Genomic DNA, 20,422 nt, shown 5'->3' on the forward strand with positions numbered 1-20,422 from the left:
TTTTTGCCGATAGGAATGTCCCCCCAGATGTACTGGCATAGTTGATACTGGTATGCATGTGAGTTATGAGGGTCTGTAGGGGAGAAAGTTTCTCTTTCAGTTCTCAGCATTCAGTATGAGTCTTAATATAAAAACCTTTTGGATTGGGCTCCTCTTGCAGCTTTCACATCTATCCATGCTATAATTCATCCATTTATGGAATAGCACATTTGTCATAGTTGCAGTAGTACCAGGTTCGCTAATTATCTGTGGCAGAGTATTGGGAATTTTAGGGGTAGCTAAGGCAATGCATAGCTTCCGTTTTTAAAGGTCTCTTGTGTTCAAGTGGTAGATGTTTGATGTTCTGTTATGTATCCATTTTTTAAAAATTTTGGACAACACTCATTGCCTTGTCTATTTGGATAGCTGCAGAAATTGAATACCAGTTGTCTCAATGAATTCTGAACAGTAATATATTTTAATCATCTTTTTTCAGGTCAAAGAAGTTTTTTAGTTTCATAGAGGGCTGTTTAGTGAAAAACTATACGCAACGTCCGCCTACGGAGCAACTATTGAAGCATCCTTTTATTCGAGATCAGCCGAATGAAAGGCAGGTTCGAATTCAACTCAAGGACCATATTGATAGAACCAGGAAGAAGAGAGGTGAAAAAGGTATGGCAGTGACATTTCAAACCCAGCAAGTACTTTCAGTTAGAGTGTTACTTATTGCAGTTGTTTGAATGTGTGCCCTAACAATATACCTTGGTTTGATGTAAATAGGTTTTGTTTTCTTCAAAGTTTATATATATATATTTCATTTATAAATTTGCTCAGTTCTTATATGGACTAGGCCTCACGGGCCTCGCACCAGAGTACTAGGGATTTTGAGAATTTTTACATCTAGATGCTTCTTAAAGCAAGACAACATTTACAACAGAATCAGAAACGTCATGGAGATACTACACAGTGATCCCACAGAATTGAAATTGTGTAGACATTAGAAAAAATAAGTTTTGAATTCAATGAAAGATAAAACCATTTTTGTATAAGGCGAGACTTTAAATGTGCATGGATCCACAGTACCACAGAACAAAAAACGTCTGCTGTGGTTCAATCAGAGGCATTCTTTGTCCTGACAGTCATTGGGGATTGCAAACTTTGACTTGGGATGGCATCTTTATAATGTATTAGTTGACTCAGATGTTTGGATAATATTATAAATGCAGGTTATCCACAGAAATGTAAGTTTCTCTACATTGCACTTCATGCTGGCAGTTAGCTTGGGCATCTTGATAATTTTCAGTACATACCCTAGCTTTCCTGGAAAAACAGGAGAGCACATCTCATTGGTGTCCATACCTCTTATGTATCTTCTGAATGTTGTCTCTTATATGAATTTAAGTTACTTGAATGCTGTTTGTATTTTTGCTGAAGTGGGTACTTGAAAGATGCAAAAGATAATTGTAGGAAATTTAACAAGTGCCATTGATGACAGTTGTGTGAGATGGGTGCAGTCTAAGACAAGATTAATTCAGGCTTGGAGTAGTTCCACTTGAGGCAATTTTGGTTCGTCCATTACAGAGTGAGTACGAGGCACCTGGCATGTTGAAAGGTGGAGCTTTTGTACTCTCTCTTCTCAAGAGCTGAATAGGGGTCTAAAGATCACGTTGTGGGGAAGTCGACTGCATAGATAAAGCCTGGACAATCTCCACTTGATTTTCCAAGGAAGACCTCATTCTATACACATCATATTTTTGCTATTTTAAGATCTGGAATGTGACAAAAGTAGTGGAACGACCAAGATGGTGTACAGTGGTATAGCAAAGGATTGTATATCTTGTAATGTTGGTTTGTTTTTGTAAAGTTGCTTATATATCAGCGGGCTTTATTAGTACAGAGAAGAAATAGATTTGCATTAACAGCTTCAAGTCGAGGCAGGTGATCGATTGCTGATGGAATGTCATGTAATTTTCTGTAGCTTACACATTAATTATATACCACAGTAATTTGTGAAAACTCAGGACAAAGAAGCATAGTCAGTGGGTGATCTTTGAGTGTGTGTTAGTGAGCTTTCTGCAGGAAAAAGCAGGCACAGGTGCTGTGGTTGAACATTTGAAAGGTGAGTATACGCTTGCTTAGATGTAGATCTTATTAAGTGCACTTAAATGAACTTGTTGTGAGAAAACAATAAGGAACTATGCATCAGCTTACAACCGAGTAATGCATATGCTGTTTGATGGCAGTGAAGAGACGTTCCAACTGACACCAACTATCCAGAGAGATGTTGTGCTATAAGGTGTTCCAAAGTGAAGATTAAAGCAAGACACATTCTTATATTGAAGATATAAGATAGATAACAACACAAAAGGATGATGGACGGAGTGCTGAACACTCACCCCCACTGATGGATTAAACCCAGATCTGTGACTTGGGGTGAATGTTTGATTTGTTCTGCATTCCGTCCATCATCTGTTCTTTTTGCATTTGTTGCCCTAAGTGGGAAGGGTATGCCCAGACTTGGGTCCCTTGCTCGCTGTGCCATCAGATTCAAGCTAGCCTGGCTGATGAGGGGTGATAACCCGAAACCGGTCCCAGGATGCTTGTTTCTGGTCCAGGGCGAACCTGGCCTGGCAGTTTGGGCTGCATTGTTCCCATGGGGAGTGCGGTCAAGACTGATTTGCATATGGCTGGATCCAAAGTGGAATGGCATGGCAAGCAAAAAAACTGATGGATTAAACCCAGATCTGTGACTGGGGTTGATTGTTTGATTTGTTACGCATTCTGTCCGTCATCTGTTCTTTTTGCATAAGATAGATAACATACAACTAATATGAGACCCTGTGAAACAGTGCCTTAGCCATTTTCAGTGTTAAGAGTAGGGGGCAATATGTTCCACATAGGATCCATTTGTGGACATATTACAAAAACTTGCAGTGATAGTTGTGTAGGAGAGTAATCATCTGCTAAAGAGAACCAGTGAGAATTCTGGGAAAGGGACAATTTAAACAGCAAACAATAAGACATTTTTACAAGACATATTTTGATGAAGAACTCCTGCAGCAGATTGGGTTGAGTACTATCTAGTGAGTGCAGAAGGGTAGGACCTAGATTGGTCTGATGCAGTGATGGTGCTTCGTAACAAGTAGGATGGTTGTGGTCTCTGTGTTGTGTTGCATTATTCTGTTCTCAAGAGAAAGGGTAATTTATATTTGTGAACTTGCTTGTGTTACTAAATGGAGATCAGAAGTTTCGTCTACATTCCTCAAAGACATTTTGATGAGCTACCTAGCAAGAAGTATGTATTTGAAAATGGGACAGTGCCACCAGATATAATTAGGTGTTGATGCTTTCAGATGGTTCTGCTCCTATTGAAATGCAGACTGAGGAGCAGTCTGCAATTGGGTATCGAGCATCAGCTTTGTATGGTCATTTTTGTTCACCACATAGAACAGAAAAATGGTCAGTAACTGGCAATTGGTCTTGTAGCCCCTTCATGTTTCTTGTAGAAACCCAAACTAAACAATTGTTCGATTTTGAAAACTTGGCAACAAGTTGACATTGTAATTATTTAGTATGTTCTTAAAACAACGGGAAACAGTTTTTCCTTTTATGATGTAGTGACCAACCCAATTGACCATCACAAAGCACCCAGATAAGTTACAAGCTGGGAACATTTCAATACCAGGAATTCTGCTCAGATGTATTTTATGAGATCATTCCAGAGCTTTTCTTTGGACTGTGGAAAGTATGGTTTGCTTTTGAAAAGCTTCTGGATTTTCCCAGAACCTGTTTGTTTTGTGTTCATCTTCAAAATGCATTTGTCCAATTCCTGTTGGGATGAACGTCATTCTGAGGTCATAAACAAGAGTGCTAGACATCCAGCTATTGGTCGCTCTCATGCAATAACTCCTCCTCATTCAGTTGTGTGATAACTTATGCAGTGCTTAGGTCTCCCTTCACTTCTCTTTAATTTCAGTAGTTGAAGAGTCTTTTATTATTACTGTTCTCTACCTTTATAGACGAAACTGAATATGAATACAGCGGAAGTGAGGAAGAGGAGGAGGAAGTGCCTGAACAAGAAGGGGAGCCAAGGTACTGTATGGTCCTTGCGAGTCAAGCCTTCTAACGCGCCCTACCTATCCACTTTTACCTTTAAACTCCACTGCTCTAAATAATCATTCCTTCACTCCGATACACACGGTTTTAAAAATTTTGTATTGGTACATAAAATCCAAGTGAAAATAAATTGTGACGTATTGTCTGCTCAACCATACATCAATACAAATGGGTGCCTTTGTTAGCTTGACGTTTGGTGTTATATAGTGCTTCTTGATGCCATATTGTTTTGCCTTAATGATGACGAAGATTCCAGTAAATAGAAATAACTGAGGAATCCCACAACATCCGAGTATAGATTTGTTTGTGTAAATAAGTGTAGATACATTTGGTATGTGCCAGTACTCGTGTTGTATCATGTAAACAAATAGTGAGGACAAAAAAAATATGCCCACCCTATTTTCACTGTGCTATGAACAGAATGTAATAATATGTGAATCTCTGAAATGGAAAACCATTACCTGGCCCATTATATTTTTTTCAGTCTTTTAACTGCGCTTTTGTGAAGTACTAGCAGACTCGATGAGATCAGTGCAATGTATGAAATGCTGCTTGAGCGACAGTTTCCAGATTTACGAATGAACATTGTGGATAAGAGAACATAGCAGGCCATCACATACATACTAGACCTTGGCAGCATTTCTGGCAACACCTGCAATGGTCCGAATGACATTAGAAAAGGCAACCTGGAGACTTACTTATGTTGATAGGTCCTTGGCGACCAGGCAAAAATTCCTAGTGGTGGAGCTGTGCTATGTGCTACAGTTGCTGTTTAATTTTCTGGGGTTGTAGTGCTTTGAAATATTTGCACTAGCATGCGTGTCAGTTAAACCACAACACCTTTCTAATTAAAGGAGCATGGTGTTTTCTGGTCTATGGGCCTTGATTGCGAATTCCAGAAAAAGACCTACTATTCCTTATGGGTATTTTCTGTTTTGGGTATACATTTTGTAATTGCTGGACTGAAGTTTGGGGATACTGTCTGGAATCGGAGAATAAAGCCCACGGTATCCCGACATCACTGAGGTGGTAGTTCCTCCCCAGTCAGCTAGAGATGGGGTCCTAACAAATGTTACAAAGGACTGCTCTGTGGCAAAGTTGGCATTCCTAGAGGCTAGCCCAGTTTAACCTTAAGTTTCCGAACCATTAACTTTTGGATAAAATAGCATGCCTCTAAAGCACTGCTACTGCGGAGATGCCATGTCTGTTCATGCTCCCTTTCATCACACATAACAATTAATTTAGCCCAGCTTCAAAGATTGCACTGTGCATGTAGCAAAGGCCTAACAATAGATTCCCAACATCTGTTGCTGAACTTTAAATTATAGACCTAAAAATAGACCTTGGCGAGTGAGGATTTGGTTGCTCCTTGAATCTGAGTTGGAAGCTATGTTTAGTCACTTAGTAATTATGCAAGTATAGGGTTGGTTAATACATGCACACTCAGCACACAAGAAGTACTGTCTTTACTTTTTTTTTTGCGTTTGCTTTATATTGAGCGCATTGCTTGTAGCCGAATGTATACACCCTAGAACTGCGTTGGTAGGCAGTTACCAACAGGACTGTGATGCTTGGATTTCCCTTTACTTGCATACCTATCTTTATAGAATATGTTCAACTGCATGCAACAGTTCCCTTCTCTTGTCTGGAAATGATCAAATTAAATATGCATTCAATTTAAGGCATAATATAAACAATCCAAGTGTTTATTTTTAATGTATTCATTGTTGTTCTAGCATAGATCATGCCTCATTGGCCCTTGGAATCGCTTTACATGTTCAGTTTATCTTGTAGCTGCTTTATACTTGTTTTTTTATATCAGCCGTTACATGCAGTTTTACCTACAATTTTTCATAGTTTTATAGTTAGTGCACATGATGGCCAGTTGCTTCTATTCTGCAGTTCAGAGCTAGTGGCCATACTCATGTAGCCCGGCTGTTTAGCACCTAATGTTGGTGTGCAAGTGGTCTCCTTGTGTTACTGCACCACAATAAGGTGTAAGGGACGCCGAATATACTGATAAAAATCCCTTGAACTAATTTCCAAAGGTATTGCAACTCATTAGGAAATCTATGACATATTCTGCAGGTCAGTGACTGTACAAGCTCAAAAACTCTAAGGTGACTTGTACCGACTTAGTTCAAAAAGTTGGTGGCGGGTTGCGGGTTTATTTCTGATACCACATAAATCGGGACGCAAACCTGCTCTCAATAACTGTGAATGAATAGATTAATAAATCTTGCATGATATAAAATGAGAACTCAATATTCTCTGGTACTTCTTTTTTTAATGTCGACTGTGGGTAATGGGATCTGTGGCCTTGCACGTTGGTACATTTTACAGAAAGTTCTTACAATTTTGTCTTTGCAAACCATGCTAATGGAAAAGTTAGGCTTTTCTCTACTCCACGTTTAAAATTGTAATTTATTACAACAATACTGCTTTAAAATAAAATCGAAAATTGTTCATTGGAAATGCAACTTTTCATCTTATTTAGCAGTGGTATATTTTTGATTATTTTTTATGAAATATTTATTCAAATATTAAAAAATATATTCTAAATCTAATCCCAACCTAGAACCCTAGCAATCACACGATTCATTTGTAACACTGATCCTAAACCGCATTTTAATTTTATCTCTTACCAAACTCTTATTATAGCCCTTTATCGTTACCCTATTCTTTGACATACCTATAAATTTTGAGGAGTTAGATTTTCCATGAATTTGTTTCATCATAAAATGGTTTTGCTTTAAGGCTTGCTGTGAATGGTATTTTGTTTAAAAAAAATAATAATAACTGGCTTGTAATAAAAATCAAACAACGATGTAAAGGAAGGAAGGTTACAAACCCCCATGTATTATATATAGCCATGCATTAAGAATAGTACATCTTTCCTAACCATAACTTTCACAATCCATTTTCTTTTTACTCTGCGTATCTACTCGAGTAACAGCGTGTATGCTTTGTTCTGTTTGTGGGCATCGTTAATTGTATGTCTCAACAAAGCCAAGCATTCGTACCAAATGTAGGAACTTTACCAATCAGGTTATATTTTTGTTAGTTGTTTTCTCAAAGGCTGCACTCAGTGTGTCTCTTGTCTGTGGAAAAGAAGAAACATTTTGTCAGTCAGCCAATCTTTATTCGGCTGACAAGTTTAGTTTAGTTTAGTTTAAGAATTTATAAAGCGCGTAGTGACCCGAAGGCATCCCAGCGCTAACCTAACCTGACCGGTGCTGTCACTAGGAGAGTTGAGAGCGCTACCTACAGAAAAGAATAGTCTTGAGTTTTTTCCTAAAAAGTAGTTCTGAATGTTCCTGACGTAGATCGGAAGGAAGATCATTCCAAAGACGGGCGGCCTTGGTAAGGAAGGAGTTGGCCCCCCCAAGCTCTCTTAGACCTCAAGATGGTCACAAGACGAGAGGAGGAGGACCTCAGACTTCGAGAAGGAACATAAAGACATAGCCGCTTTCTAAAGAACATTGGGCCCTTATGTTGAAGAGCTCTATGAACAATGCATAGGGCCTTAAAATAGGTACGTTGCTTGAAGGGGAGCCAATGAAGCGAGGAAAGAGCAGGTTTAGCGGATACATGTCTGGGAAGATTGACAAGAAGCCGGGCGGCTGCGTTCTGGACTGTTTGTAGCCTTTTTATAACATAAGCCGGGGCGCTGAGAAAAAGTGAGTTCCCATAATCCAACCAGGAGAGGATAAGAGTTTGAACGAGGATTCTTCTGGCCATAGGGGGAAGAAGAATCGAGATTTTCCTAAGAACTCTTAAGATGCCAAAGCATATAGAGGAGACTCTTTTTGCTTGATAATCCATGGTCAGACGAGAATCCACCCAGAAACCAAGGCTTTTTACCTGTTACACAAGTTTATAGCTTTACAATAACAATACATTTCATAAAATACAGATAGTTCCATAATATTTACCAAAAACATGAGTTACCTAAAACAAAGTGTTAAAATAATAACTTTTTTAAACATAGGTTGGTCTAAAACACAATTTACCTAAAAACATGATTAAGGTTCAAAATACAAAGCTATGAGCATTACGAGGCAGATATCTTTGTTAGGGAATGGGTAAAACAAATTATAAAAATAAATACCTCATTTGTTATGTAGTTACTTAAGGCATAATAAATTCAGAGCGAACTCCTGCAAAAAGAACATCTCTGTCTGGTATTGGCCTGGCGTAAAATTGGGGCCTAAAAAGGCAGCCTGTGATGGAGAAGAGTTTAAAGTGAGTGGTGTATTGCTTTGAGACGTTCATGGACCTTAGGGGAGATCCTTGACCCAGGTTGCCTACAACAGAAATGCAACCACAAAGTGCTCAAACGCAAACAAGTTAGGTAATATCTGAAATGAATGTTCTCCTATTTAGGTAAATAACGTTCTATCCCTGTTGAACTGGAAACTTCATGATCAATTTTGACTTCATGGATTTGACTCCGTCCAGCCAGACCTGATGATGATAGTTATAATGAAGCTGTTTGAACTTACCTTTCCAGCTAGGGGCTGTACATGCCGGGTTAGAGATTAGCTGAGCGGTGCCCAACAGAGTAAATGCTTTCCTCACATAGGCCAACCAGGGAGTGTTTCCCATGTTATCCAGAGGTAGAGAGTCCTTTAAGAATACCTGCACCAGTCCCTCCGCAGGGTTTCACCAGGAGTTCATCCATAACCTCAATGGTGCAAGGCTGATGGCATCCTTCATATGTGTTAGACCTACGTCAATATGAAATACGAATGTCGGTACCCCAAAGGACTGATAATAGGCTGCATAGTAAGCTGCTGTCAAGGTGTCGGGGTGTATGTGGTCATAGCAAACTGTAATGTCAGTACCCCAATGTAAACACCTTAGCAGATTAACTAATTTATTTTCCACCTCCATGGTTTCCATCAAAGGCATAAGAGGTCTATGAATACTTACTGTAAGGCATCTCCAGTAGCTGTGATGTATTTGTTGTTAAAAAAAATGGCAGTTAAAGCACCGCTCAAAAGTACCAGTTCCTGAGCTACATGCATATTGTACGTCTGAAAATATATTGTGTTCTTCAGCCCATCTTTCTAGTCTAGACAAGAGGACACGTCCCAAGTTCTTGGTAATAGAGGCCAGTAAAAATAAAAAAGGACGATAACAACTGGGGAGGTTCAAATCCCCTTTCTTAAAAATAGCGACCTTAAATGGCGACCTTCCACAAGTCTAAAATTGGGCCCACTACTGCTGCTTTCAAGACATTTGTAATTAGTACGTCCCATAGTGTAGTATTATCTTGAAAAATATCTATTGGTACACCATCCGGGCTATGGGCCTTCCCCAAGGGACGGCTTTGTCTTGTTAACTTTCTTTTGCAGTGATTCATTCACTGAGTACTTGGAGTTTGAGTGTCAAGAAGGTTGTCTTCAGCTATCCCGGGATGGGCCTCAGATGACAAACTGGTGGAGAATGTTGTTGAATAATGGTTCTCCTACAGCTCGGCTGGAATTAAGGTTTTAGCCCCTTTAGAGGGATTATCAGAGAATAAGGGGTGATTTATTACTTCCCAGAATCTGGAGCCATCATTGGCTTTTCCTGCTTCTATGAGATCGGCCCAGGTCTTATGTCTCAGTTCTTTTTCCCGTTCTGCTAGGACAGGTTTATTCAATCATATTGCTTTAGAAAATCCTAGTTTATTTCTAGGTTTGGATTGTGATCAGTGTTATAACTGTCTATGGGCTGCAGAACAAGCGAAGTTAAACCACCTGTGGGACTATTCCCTTGAAAGCATGACATTTAAAAATGAGCATGTTTGATATTCAAGTGCAAATTACGTCATAATGTTTTAAGATGGTGCATGGGGTTGCCTCAGATGGGAGGCAAGTGTAGAAGGCTGCTTGATTATTTTATCACTTTGTGTACTAAAGGATGCACGTCTCTTATCCCACTGTATCATCATGTCCTTATTCTTTGTGTACCCAATTGGCCCATCCTTTTTGGAGGTAGTCATCTTTGAAGTTTAAGTTCAGAGAAATGACCAGTGGCTTATGATCACTGGTACACTTACTTGTCACATTAAAATTTTGGAGCGAGGTCCGAGGAAATTAAAAGTCAATAGTACTACCACTTTGATTGCCATAAAAGCTGGTATGTAACACACCTTCCAATTTCCTACGTCACTAGTAAAAACGTATTGATACTTCAAGTTTAGACCGTTTAATGCCCCCCCTATATGCTGAGTGACTAAAGTGAGTGGCATCTTCAGAGGTCCAGTGTTTAAACCCACATGCTGGCGTGTCATTAAACTTGAAAAACGAAACATTAAAATCCCTTACCTATATAACGAAAGTGCTATGTTCACAACTAGTGCCTAGACTTTATCAAAAAGCATCAAATTGGTCGATCAACTCACTAGATCCCTGTTTAAACATATTATAATAGATATTCACAAGTAAAACATCAAAGATGACAGGAAGAGCTTAAAATAACTTGAAAGTATTGTGAGTTCCAGAGTTCTTCTGAGTGAACCATAGTTTAGTGGACATAGAAGTAACCAAGCCTCCCTTTGCCCTGCCCACTGTGGATGGCATGGCCTGTTGACAAAGGGTATAAAAACCTTGTTTAAAATGTATCAGTTATCTAAGTCTCTTGAGAACAGTCAGTCATAAACGCTAATACACTTTAGGTGGTCATTATTGCATAGGTTAGCACCAGCCAATGTGCCATGAGATTAGATTCAGCATCACTGAGTCAACGTACTATTTCTTCATGCAATAGCTCAGTGGTCAGCTCAGGGGTTTGCACCAAAGTCCATAGATTTGGCTTAGACTGAAGTTGTCTTTTCTTGCTTAAGCTTGCTGGATGGTGAAGCTAAAAGGCAGCCAGTCATTCTGCACATTGAAGGGTTCAGAGAAGTTCCTTGCTTCAACATATTTTATTTGGGATCCATTTAACCATCCTTTAGGTAACCACAGAGTTTGAGGCTGAGCTAAATAGCTCAGGTGGGCGGGTCTGTAAAAGTAGCCCAACGGGTACACATGGATAACGTTCTGACTATAATTCACATGGTTCAGCTGAAGGAGTAGATACCTAACCAATCTGAGGTTTTTAAAGTTAATTACATGCAATCCCCTTTAGAGGTGTTCAGCATAGAGCCAAACCAACCCACCCCAACCTCCTGCCTAAAAGCATTTAACTATATGCTTAATTTCTCCAGTCAGCCTTAATTTAGACCCAAATATGCCTCTTTGAGCTGCAGGGAAAGTCCAACCTCTGATGTACCTTTAGCAAAGGGAGGGATAATCTTTAGGACAATGACATAAGTGATACAGTCCGGCGGGAGTTGCAGAATGCCCTTGCATATAGAATAAAGTAGTGTAGGTGCTCCTCAGCCCCTCAAGCAATTGGTTGAGTTGGATGAATAAGCATCCTTTTTATCATCATTAGGAGTGTGTGACTAAACATGACTATGCCTATGATTCAATGGTTGTCTTTAAAAATCAGACTACAGTTGAGGTAGCTGACTCCTTAAGTCTTCCATTTCTTATAGCCTTTCTGTCCTGTGTCGGTGATTCTTTCTCAGTGTTTACGTTTCCAAGCCACGTGCATTCTTCGAGTCTAGACATCAATTAAAAAAATATACTTATATATTTGTGTTCCTAACATGTGTTGTAGCATACTCATAGAAGTCTCTTCCTTCTTATATTATTATTCCCAATTATTTGGTCATCTGATAACAATATTAAAAGCCAGTATCTCTTGATCATATCTACATTAAAACTTTCTCTTTCCTGATCTGAACTTCTGTGTAGACTAGCCCTATTTTTATCGACTCTAAAATAAGTTTTATCTCAATGTTGTTTTTCCTTATTAGCTTTAATTTGTTAGATTGTTGTCGTCTGTGATATGTATAGATTATATTCGTACAACCTGTGCAGTTATCTAATCTAGTGGCTCTTAACCATGCTTGTGTATAAAATAAAAAAATACAAATTAAAAATAAAACCATCCAAATCGCAAAAAAGGAATCATGGATGGCGAGAACTGAATCAAGAATGAGATTAATCTATCCTAACCCACACCAGCAGCGTTGATGTTCACTGATGGGCATAGACTGAGTTTTCATGCTATTGTTAGGACGTTCATTTTCACTGCTCACATTGCACGACTTTTAAAAAGGTTTGCGTTGGACAGTATAAACCCAGGAAACCCTTTTCTTAATTTTGCCTTCGCAAATCTTCTTACGGCCTTATTAATCAGTGCCTTTTTGTCTGATTGCCAGTGGACTGTCTCAAAGGTAGATGAGGTAGATACTGGGAAATGTTTATTTATTAAAAACCTTATTGCACTGTCCCACTATTTAATCTGGCTAGTTATTCTATGAATGTTTGTGTTTGCAGCTCTATTGTGAATGTGCCTGGAGAGTCTACTCTCCGTCGGGATTTCCTACGACTGCAGCAGGAAAATAAGGAGCGCTCGGAGGCCTTGCGCAGGCAGCAGCTGCTGCAGGAGCAGCAGCTCCGAGAGCAGGAGGAGTACAAGCGGCAGCTGCTCGCGGAGCGGCAGAAGCGCATCGAGCAGCAGAAGGAGCAGCGGAGGAGGCTCGAAGAGGTAGGCACGGTGGTGGCTACAGCAGAAACCTTGTGGTAGGCTGCTTACCGAAGTTGGTTGTTTGACCCGGAGTGCAAAGAAAAAAAAATACTTATTTTCTTCATATAAGACAGCGGTTCCCAACCTTTTGACTTCTGTGGACCCCCACTTTATCATTGATGAAACCCGGGGACCCCCACTGATTCATTATTGGAATCTAGGGCCGCCCTACTGAGCTATTACTAAAAGCTGGGGACCTAATCTGTGAATGATTTCATTTTCTAAGCAGTCACAGACCCCCTGAGGAGGCCCAGCGGACCCCCAGGAGTCCCCGGACCACAGGTTGGGAACCACTGATATAAGACATGAAGCATCATTTATTTCACGTTCTCCTCAGAGCCAGGGAGCAGGTGGAGGCTGAAATTATCCCATTTTTAACAGAGCAAGTTAAAACTGGGATGATAACGCAGGAAATGTAGTGTTGCTCATACCTGTTTGTATCACATGCTCAACAGGTTACTTCTTCACAGAGAAGTGACAGATGAAATGCTTGAATTCGCTTAAAACGTTGGTGACTACTCTAAGCACATTACATACTTTTTATATTTTTTGGCCGGGTAGTTTTGGCTAGTTTGTGTTTTTACAGAAAGGGGCCAGCTACGGGCCCTCGGTTGTGGGGCTGCTGTAAATGAGCATTTCTGTGCATCTGCTGGCTCCCGCCTCTCTGGGGTGAGCGCACAAGATACTTAGCACATGTGCTGCAGTCTAATACACAGCCTTTCTTTTCTTCAGGCTTTTCGTTTTGTGGTGAAAACCTGGAGTCCATCTAAGCAGAAGCTGCTCCCTATATGAGCGTTATATCGTCTTGAATGTCCTAAACGTTGTTGCCACAGACTGAATTGAGGCATTCTGTAAATTCAGAGTCCCTGGAGTCGTCTTCCAATGATGTGGCTCTTCCGTGGGACCTAATGGTGCATATTACTTCCGCGTGGTGATGAGTGCCTCTCAGTGGTGTGGCCTTCACTTTAGTTCCAATAATTCTCCCAGCCCTCACCTGGAGCAGCCCCGTTGCCCTCCATCTTTGCTTGAGCCTTAAACTCTTGTACTGGTTACTCACTGGAATTGAATTACTAAGAGTAAAGCACTCTAACCCCTCGCCCCTCCTGATCATGATACGAGTCACAAGATTTTTATGGAAATTGTTTTTTTAAAAATTGAATTACACTCCACTTTGAACGCTTCACGTGTTAATAATTCTTAACTCGTTGACCTTCTTTGCGATGGGACAAATTGCATTCTCCACCGGTGCCTCTCGGTATTCAAAAAACAGTATAGTGGTTTCACTGCTCCATGATCCTCTGCCAGTCACTGCTGCCCCTCCCCCCCCCATGCATTAACATGGACATGAACTACATAAAGCAATGCTAAATACAGTACAACCTAGTAACAGATAGACCAAGGAATGAAAAAACATTTATTAGTCTTGGACTTTTTAAAGGGGGAAAAAAAAACTCTTAATGACTGCTGAGAGGTCATTAAATGGTTAAATCCGATCAGATGGTTACACCCACACACAAGAGGAAATGAACACATTCGTGCACTTTGAGAGGTTAGTTATTAAGGTCAACTTTATTGGGAAGGTTCCCAAAAGTAGTGGGGACAAAGCAAACAAGCTTTGATAAAGCCAGTAGACTTAACTTTTGTGTGGTGTGTGTACAGTTGTCAAACCCACTGTTACAAGGTGCAGGCCAGAATGTCCTAAAAACTGATGTTGCAGAAAGAAATGGTTTCTATAGAATCTATTTTTCAGAAGCTTTGTCAGGGTTTACTCCACTGCTGGTGGGCTGCTTGATTTTCGATGTAAATTAGTCCTCCTCGCATTCCACTAGATATGGAATGACATACCCAGAAAGCCATTAGGGACAAAGTAAGTGAGACTAAATTAACCCTGTGGACTGATCCATTTACTCCATAGCAAAAGAGACCAATGACTGAAGGAAGCATCCCCAAAACTCCTTAAAGTAAGAATAGAGTACATTTGCCACGAATGGCTCAAGAAGAATACAAACCAAACCTAAAAATTGGGAGTAAGATGCTTAACAGGTAGCAGATCTTAGACTGCTGAACTTGATTGTTTCAGAATGTTTTTTTTCACATCCGAGAAATGGGCCCTTAAAAAAATCTGCGTGTACTAGAATCTCCTGTGTCGGGGTTAAAGTTGTTTAATACCAACTTTGGTGGATGTTCAATATCTGCGGACTTGGCAGAATACAAAGCAAAATCCTTTGTGGATGTGTTACACTGTGAACGACCCTTTGGGCCTTGGGTAACTTCAGCAGATTGCCACCAATGGAAAATTCCTTCCAAAATTCTCTGCTTACCTAACCCGTTCGACTTTTTCTTTACATACAGAATTGGGGATACATGATCTAGTCAATTGCACACAGCAACACCCTCTTTACTCCATCAATTTGTGGTTTAATCCTGTGCAGTGCCCACTGCTAAACTACTAGAAATCTTTTAGCCTTGGCCGTAGTTGAGTATGTTTCCTTATTTAATTTGCACAATCGGTGTGCTACATTCCAAATCTTCCTAATCTCTGCTTGTGCACCGATACCATCTGTAAAAAGGTTAAGATACTGGTAGAGGATTGATTCCATTATCTTGGGTGAGCATTACTCTCATTTGGGGTCAGATTTTACTGTTCTAAATTTGCTTGAAGGCAGGAAGGATACCTGCAAATCAGACACCGAGCACAGATGCGTTTCCCATATTCCACGGATTGATGATCTTAACACAAGCTGAGTTAATGACGTACTTCATCCTCTTATTTTTATTCCCTGTGGTGATACGGTATTCGTGTGAAGTGACCATTTCTTAATAGTTTTGCTGCTCTACAGTGACACTGGAGATTGGTAGCTGTTCTCTCTCTTTATGGTCACTTAAGTCAGATGTGTATAGCCGGTGCAGTGAAGCTCCGTTATCTCAAGAATAGAGTCTGTGGACCTACTCGGTGCAGGTGATTTGCTCATGTCTGCATGCATTGCCCAATTAAGGTTTAATTTAGGGATTTTTGGGCATGTCCCTTGACTTATGTAACGTAAAACAACATTTATTTTATCTTTGTATTCTGAGTGTGGTGTGCCCCTGCTTTTTGTAGAATGGTATCTGTTTTAGGGTGTCCATTTACAGCTTTTATGTACATTTCAGGGATAGTCTCTTACATCCAGGTGATTATTGAATTTCTGTGTATAAAGGCTGACAGTTCGGTCAATTCCATTTTCTCTCCGACATCCGCTATGATAAAATGTCATTTCAGAAATATTCTTGTGGGTGCTGTATAATAGGCCTTTGGACCCTGCATCAGACTGAAAAGCAATTTTACAATCATTAAGTATCGGAGACTGCTTTTTTTTTTTAGCCAGTTGGATTTGTACCACGCGGTTCATTAGGAAAAGCGCTTGGCATGGCAGTGTCTTGTCTGTAGATGTAGCTTTTTAATGGGTATAGTGTTAGGCCTGGTAGTAGTTGCACCGAGTTCTACTTTGGTGCTGTTGTTGACCTTCAGTCCTGGTGCAAGTGCATCCGTTTATCAAATAGTCTTGCACATCGAACCCTGCACATCGTTAACTCTGTATTTCTAAAGTGGCCGTGAAAAACACACTTCGCTGCCCAAAGCTACTGTATAACTCTGCAGCACCACCGTGCAAGCCATTGTGCTCCTGCTGACCTTATCTGCGTTTTAGAACGGACCACACAAATAATCAGTATATTAACACTATTGCACCGATTAACTTGAAAGGTACATAGATTTTCTGTTATTAGGACTTGCTTGACGGTGGTGGAACTAAGCTCCCGATTCTGGAAGGTGCCCAAGTTTTTTATTTAGCTCTAGCTTGAGAGAGAGAAGCTGTCTTTATTGCTTATTGCTACGGATTCTTTATATGTTGAGTGGGCTTTGTCAGAGTATTTTTCTCTCCCTTTAGAGTAATGTCTCTTGGAATGTCGTTCCACCTCCTATGAAATGCCTTGTTATGCACGACTGACTATTTTACCTCTGAAAAAGGCAATTATCACACCTGTAATTCTTAATCTCATACATGGATTGTATACAGAAGGCGGCTTCTTGAATTTTTACTGCAATAGGCTTGTTTTTTTTTAATGTATTTTGTCGTTACCACCCCACAGTATATACGCACGCTCCTGGTCTGGCAGTTCGGGCTGGGCTCTTCCTATTGGAGAAGAGTGAAGACTAATTTGCATATGGTTGGGTCCAAACTGAGGTGGCACAGTGGGCAAAAGAAAGATGGGTTGTAAGGCGACCCTCCGTGATTGCCTGTGGTTAGACTTATTGCCAGAGCCTGCTGTGTGCATGGGCGAGCTGCCCCAGGCTGGGGTGCCTACAGGTGGAGAGGTGCACAAGTAGGTGACCTCGTGTGCTGCCTTGAATAAATCTTTTATTCCCAACAGACAGTTAAGTTCATTGCCTTCAAGCTGTGTGTAAGTCATGTTTTCTTTCATTTTCTCCATTGATTACCTCTTCCCCCGCTCCCACTTCCTCCGCCTACAGCCCCCTCCCAGAGACTGTCACTTCCAGTTTATCAACTGAATAAGTGATTGAGGCGAGGGGACAAGGCGCAGGTGTGTGTTCAAAGGCTGGTCACTGTTCTGAGGTACTCAGCCGGGAGGTGACCTGTGAGCACAGAAGCCCCCGACTAGGTCACCCGTGGGGAGGGGGCAGATGGGGAAGGGGTTTAGGTTGACGATTAGGACTGGCACCAAATTTAGTTTTTCCTGGGGATCTGTCTGGTGAAAGGTCGGCTCTGCTTATCGCAACCATTCCTCCCATCATTTTTTGTGTTTTATGTTTGCATGAAAGCAAGACGTTTGGTGTTGTCAGTACTTGTGTTTTTTTTTTGGAAGCTGCTCAATTAAGCTTTATTTCCTCAGGACACAGACATATCATCACCATTTAATGGTATGGCAGTAAAGTTGTCACTTAGCAAACTGCGGCAAGCTGTTAACAGTTCATAATATAGACCAGGCGCTGATAAGTGCCACAGGGGCTGTTGTTTCTAGAGAGCTATGCCTTGCACTATTAGTGTTGCGTTTGACTGGGGGATACTGCATAGGTCTCGCGCTGAGTGCATCAGAGAATCGTGAGCTACAATTCACCCTCTTGTGGAAAGCTGCCCCTCTCTGCATTATGTGACTGTCGCCATATGGCCTTGCATAGGAAAAGGAAACTGATAGATGAGGAAGATACGGCCGTTTTAATGTGGCTGCACATCTGGAAGTCTTCCTGCAGAAACCCAGTTAAGAGGGTTTTTTTAAAGCTTTTGAGTTAGCTTAACATCAACTCAAGTTAGAAGGAAAAAAATACAAGTGTGATTTCGCCAACAATTACTCTGATTATTACGCTGCATATTTTTTATGGGGAGGGGGTTGTCTTTTTTTATTGCTGTTTAAACTATTAGTGTGGCTCCTACAAGTGCACTAAGATGTCATTATGAATCAAAAAAAGCGTTTTATAGGACAGTGTCTTAAACTAAGATATATATATATATATATATATATATATATATATATATATATATAGAGAGAGAGACCGACAGACAGACATATAGATCTCCCATCAGATTTGTGGGCAACAAACTGCTCCTTGCCAACGCGTTTCGGCCGTAGCCCTGATCAGGGTATGGAGCAGGAGTTTGACACACAATTTTAATGCATGAAACATTTTCATCAACACAAACGAAGGACCACAGTGAATACATATTGCACATTTCCTCAATACTGTGAGCGCCATATTATAAAGTATTGACATACGCCATTGTGATAGCAGCCTGATTCACTAAATATAAATGTAACTATTAGAAGTTATATTTCTATTTGCATGCATAAAGTTGACAGCATCTGCGTGTGTTTGTAATCTATAGCAGAGTAATATTAAGGAAAACAATGTCCTGGGATGACCATAACTAATTCCAAACATCCCATTAAATGCATTCGCTCACTGCCCTCCACTAGTGATAATCCCCCAATCAAGCATTCAGAGTGGTGTAGTGCCGAAGAGTCCCGGTACCGCTAATAATCCAAGTTGTTCATACACAGGAGAATTCATGTTCATATTGCAATATGCTGGAAGGGACCGCTCGCTAGTGGTGTAGATCTATACACCCTCCATATCACACCGGTAATTGTCATGCCCACCTCACATCCTGAATATTGAGCATTACCTCCCGTCCCTCCCTCGCCTTCCTTTTAAACCAATGAGGCCTCCCGCCTCCCCCTAGACCCTCCCTTCCCCTTTTAAACCCCCCCCCCTTACCTCCTCCTGTTTCTTTCGTCTAGCCCACGCTAGACGTTTTTTTCTTTCCCTTACCTGCACGGCGGGGCCTGGAGGTCTTCGTTAAAGGTGCTCCTCGGGGTGCGGAGCTTCACGAGGAGTACAGCAGCTGACTGCGTTGGTAGGAGAGCAGCTGGGCTGCTCAGAACTACGCGGAATGAGGGCCGGCCGACTGGGTCGACCGGCCCTTTGTGGCTGGGGCTTTCATTTCCGGGTTACCACGCTGCTGAGCGGCGAGGAGCTGCGGGATGGCGATTTTTGGGCTGAGATGCCGGGAATCGACTGGTAGGACGGGCGTTCTGCCCGCAGTTTTATTGTTTGGCCAGGAATGTTTGACCTTTTTGGGGATTGGTTTCTTTCTAGGGGGCAGGTCCTAGTCACTATATATGGGGAGTGATTGGGATGTAAGACAGTGTTTATTGGATAGTCATGCCGAAGGTTCAGGCAAAGAGGCGTAGGATTGTCTCATCTTCCTCCTCTGAGGAGGAGGGTGCTGCTGGAGTTTCCACTCCTGGGGGCTCACAGTTACAGGATAGGGGCACTCCCCTCATGTCCAGGGAGGAGGTGCAGGAGATGATTGAAGTGGCTGTTACCAGGGCTCTTCAAGTAGGGGTGACCAGGACTGGTCACTCTAAGATTTCTCATTCATCGGCTGCTACAAGGAAGGCCTCGTCTGACAGTGAGGGTGATGAGGCTCCATCTACGTCATCTGGGGGTAAATATGTATCCAGAGAGGAAATGTGGGAGGTGATGGCACATGTTCGGGACAATTTGGGTTTCCCTGTGTTTGATCCTTCAAGCTCGGATTCTCACTTATTTCCTCAATATCAGACCCCTTCCAAGTTTGCCATGCCTTTCCAGGGACCTGTGAAGGAAATGGTGTTTCGTGAATGGAAAGATGTGGATAAAGCTCAGGTTCCACGATTTCTGCAGAAACTGTATTTACTTGAGGGTGAGGATGTATTACCTCCTTCTGTCCGCCTGGATTCAATTTTAGCTACCCTGATTGGTAAAACGGCGGTAAATCCGGAGGATTGTGTGCCTACGGATGCCACGGATCGTAAAGTGGATTCAGGTCTTAAATCTGGCACTAAGGGCAGGTATATATTCTGCTTATGCGGCTCAGTCGTTGGTGCAAGACTTTGATAAACTGGCGGTGGCTGTTCAGGAAGGTGCAGAATGTTCAGAGCTCCTGGCTGTTATGGAGCAACAGGCCAGATTGTTGGCGGATGTTTCTTCAGATGTGGTCCGTACTTCAGCGCTGGCCTCTGGGGCTTTGATTGGGGCTCGTAGGTCCCTCTGGTTACGTTCCTGGAAGGCTGACCCAGGGGAGAAGGCGGCCTTGCTGAGACTGCCGTTTGAAGGTCGTAACTTGTTTGGAGAGCAATTGCCATCCATGCTTTCCAA

At 41.4% G+C, this 20,422-nt stretch overlaps 1 protein-coding gene across 11 annotated transcripts in view; it reads left to right on the plus strand.

Moving 5' to 3' along the window:
• Positions 1-20,422, plus strand: part of MAP4K4 (mitogen-activated protein kinase kinase kinase kinase 4) — a 513,631-nt gene that overhangs the window by 304,886 nt on the left and 188,323 nt on the right. For all 11 annotated transcript variants that reach the window (XM_069204415.1, XM_069204417.1, XM_069204419.1 and 8 more), the window contains exons 10-12: positions 476-651; positions 3,999-4,071; positions 12,477-12,687. In XM_069204415.1, coding sequence (XP_069060516.1) covers positions 476-651; positions 3,999-4,071; positions 12,477-12,687 — 460 coding nt within the window. The remainder of the gene's footprint in view (positions 1-475; positions 652-3,998; positions 4,072-12,476; positions 12,688-20,422) is intronic.

Source organism: Pleurodeles waltl, chromosome 8 (genome assembly GCF_031143425.1).
Source record: "Pleurodeles waltl isolate 20211129_DDA chromosome 8, aPleWal1.hap1.20221129, whole genome shotgun sequence".
NCBI classification, from domain to species: domain Eukaryota; kingdom Metazoa; phylum Chordata; class Amphibia; order Caudata; family Salamandridae; genus Pleurodeles; species Pleurodeles waltl.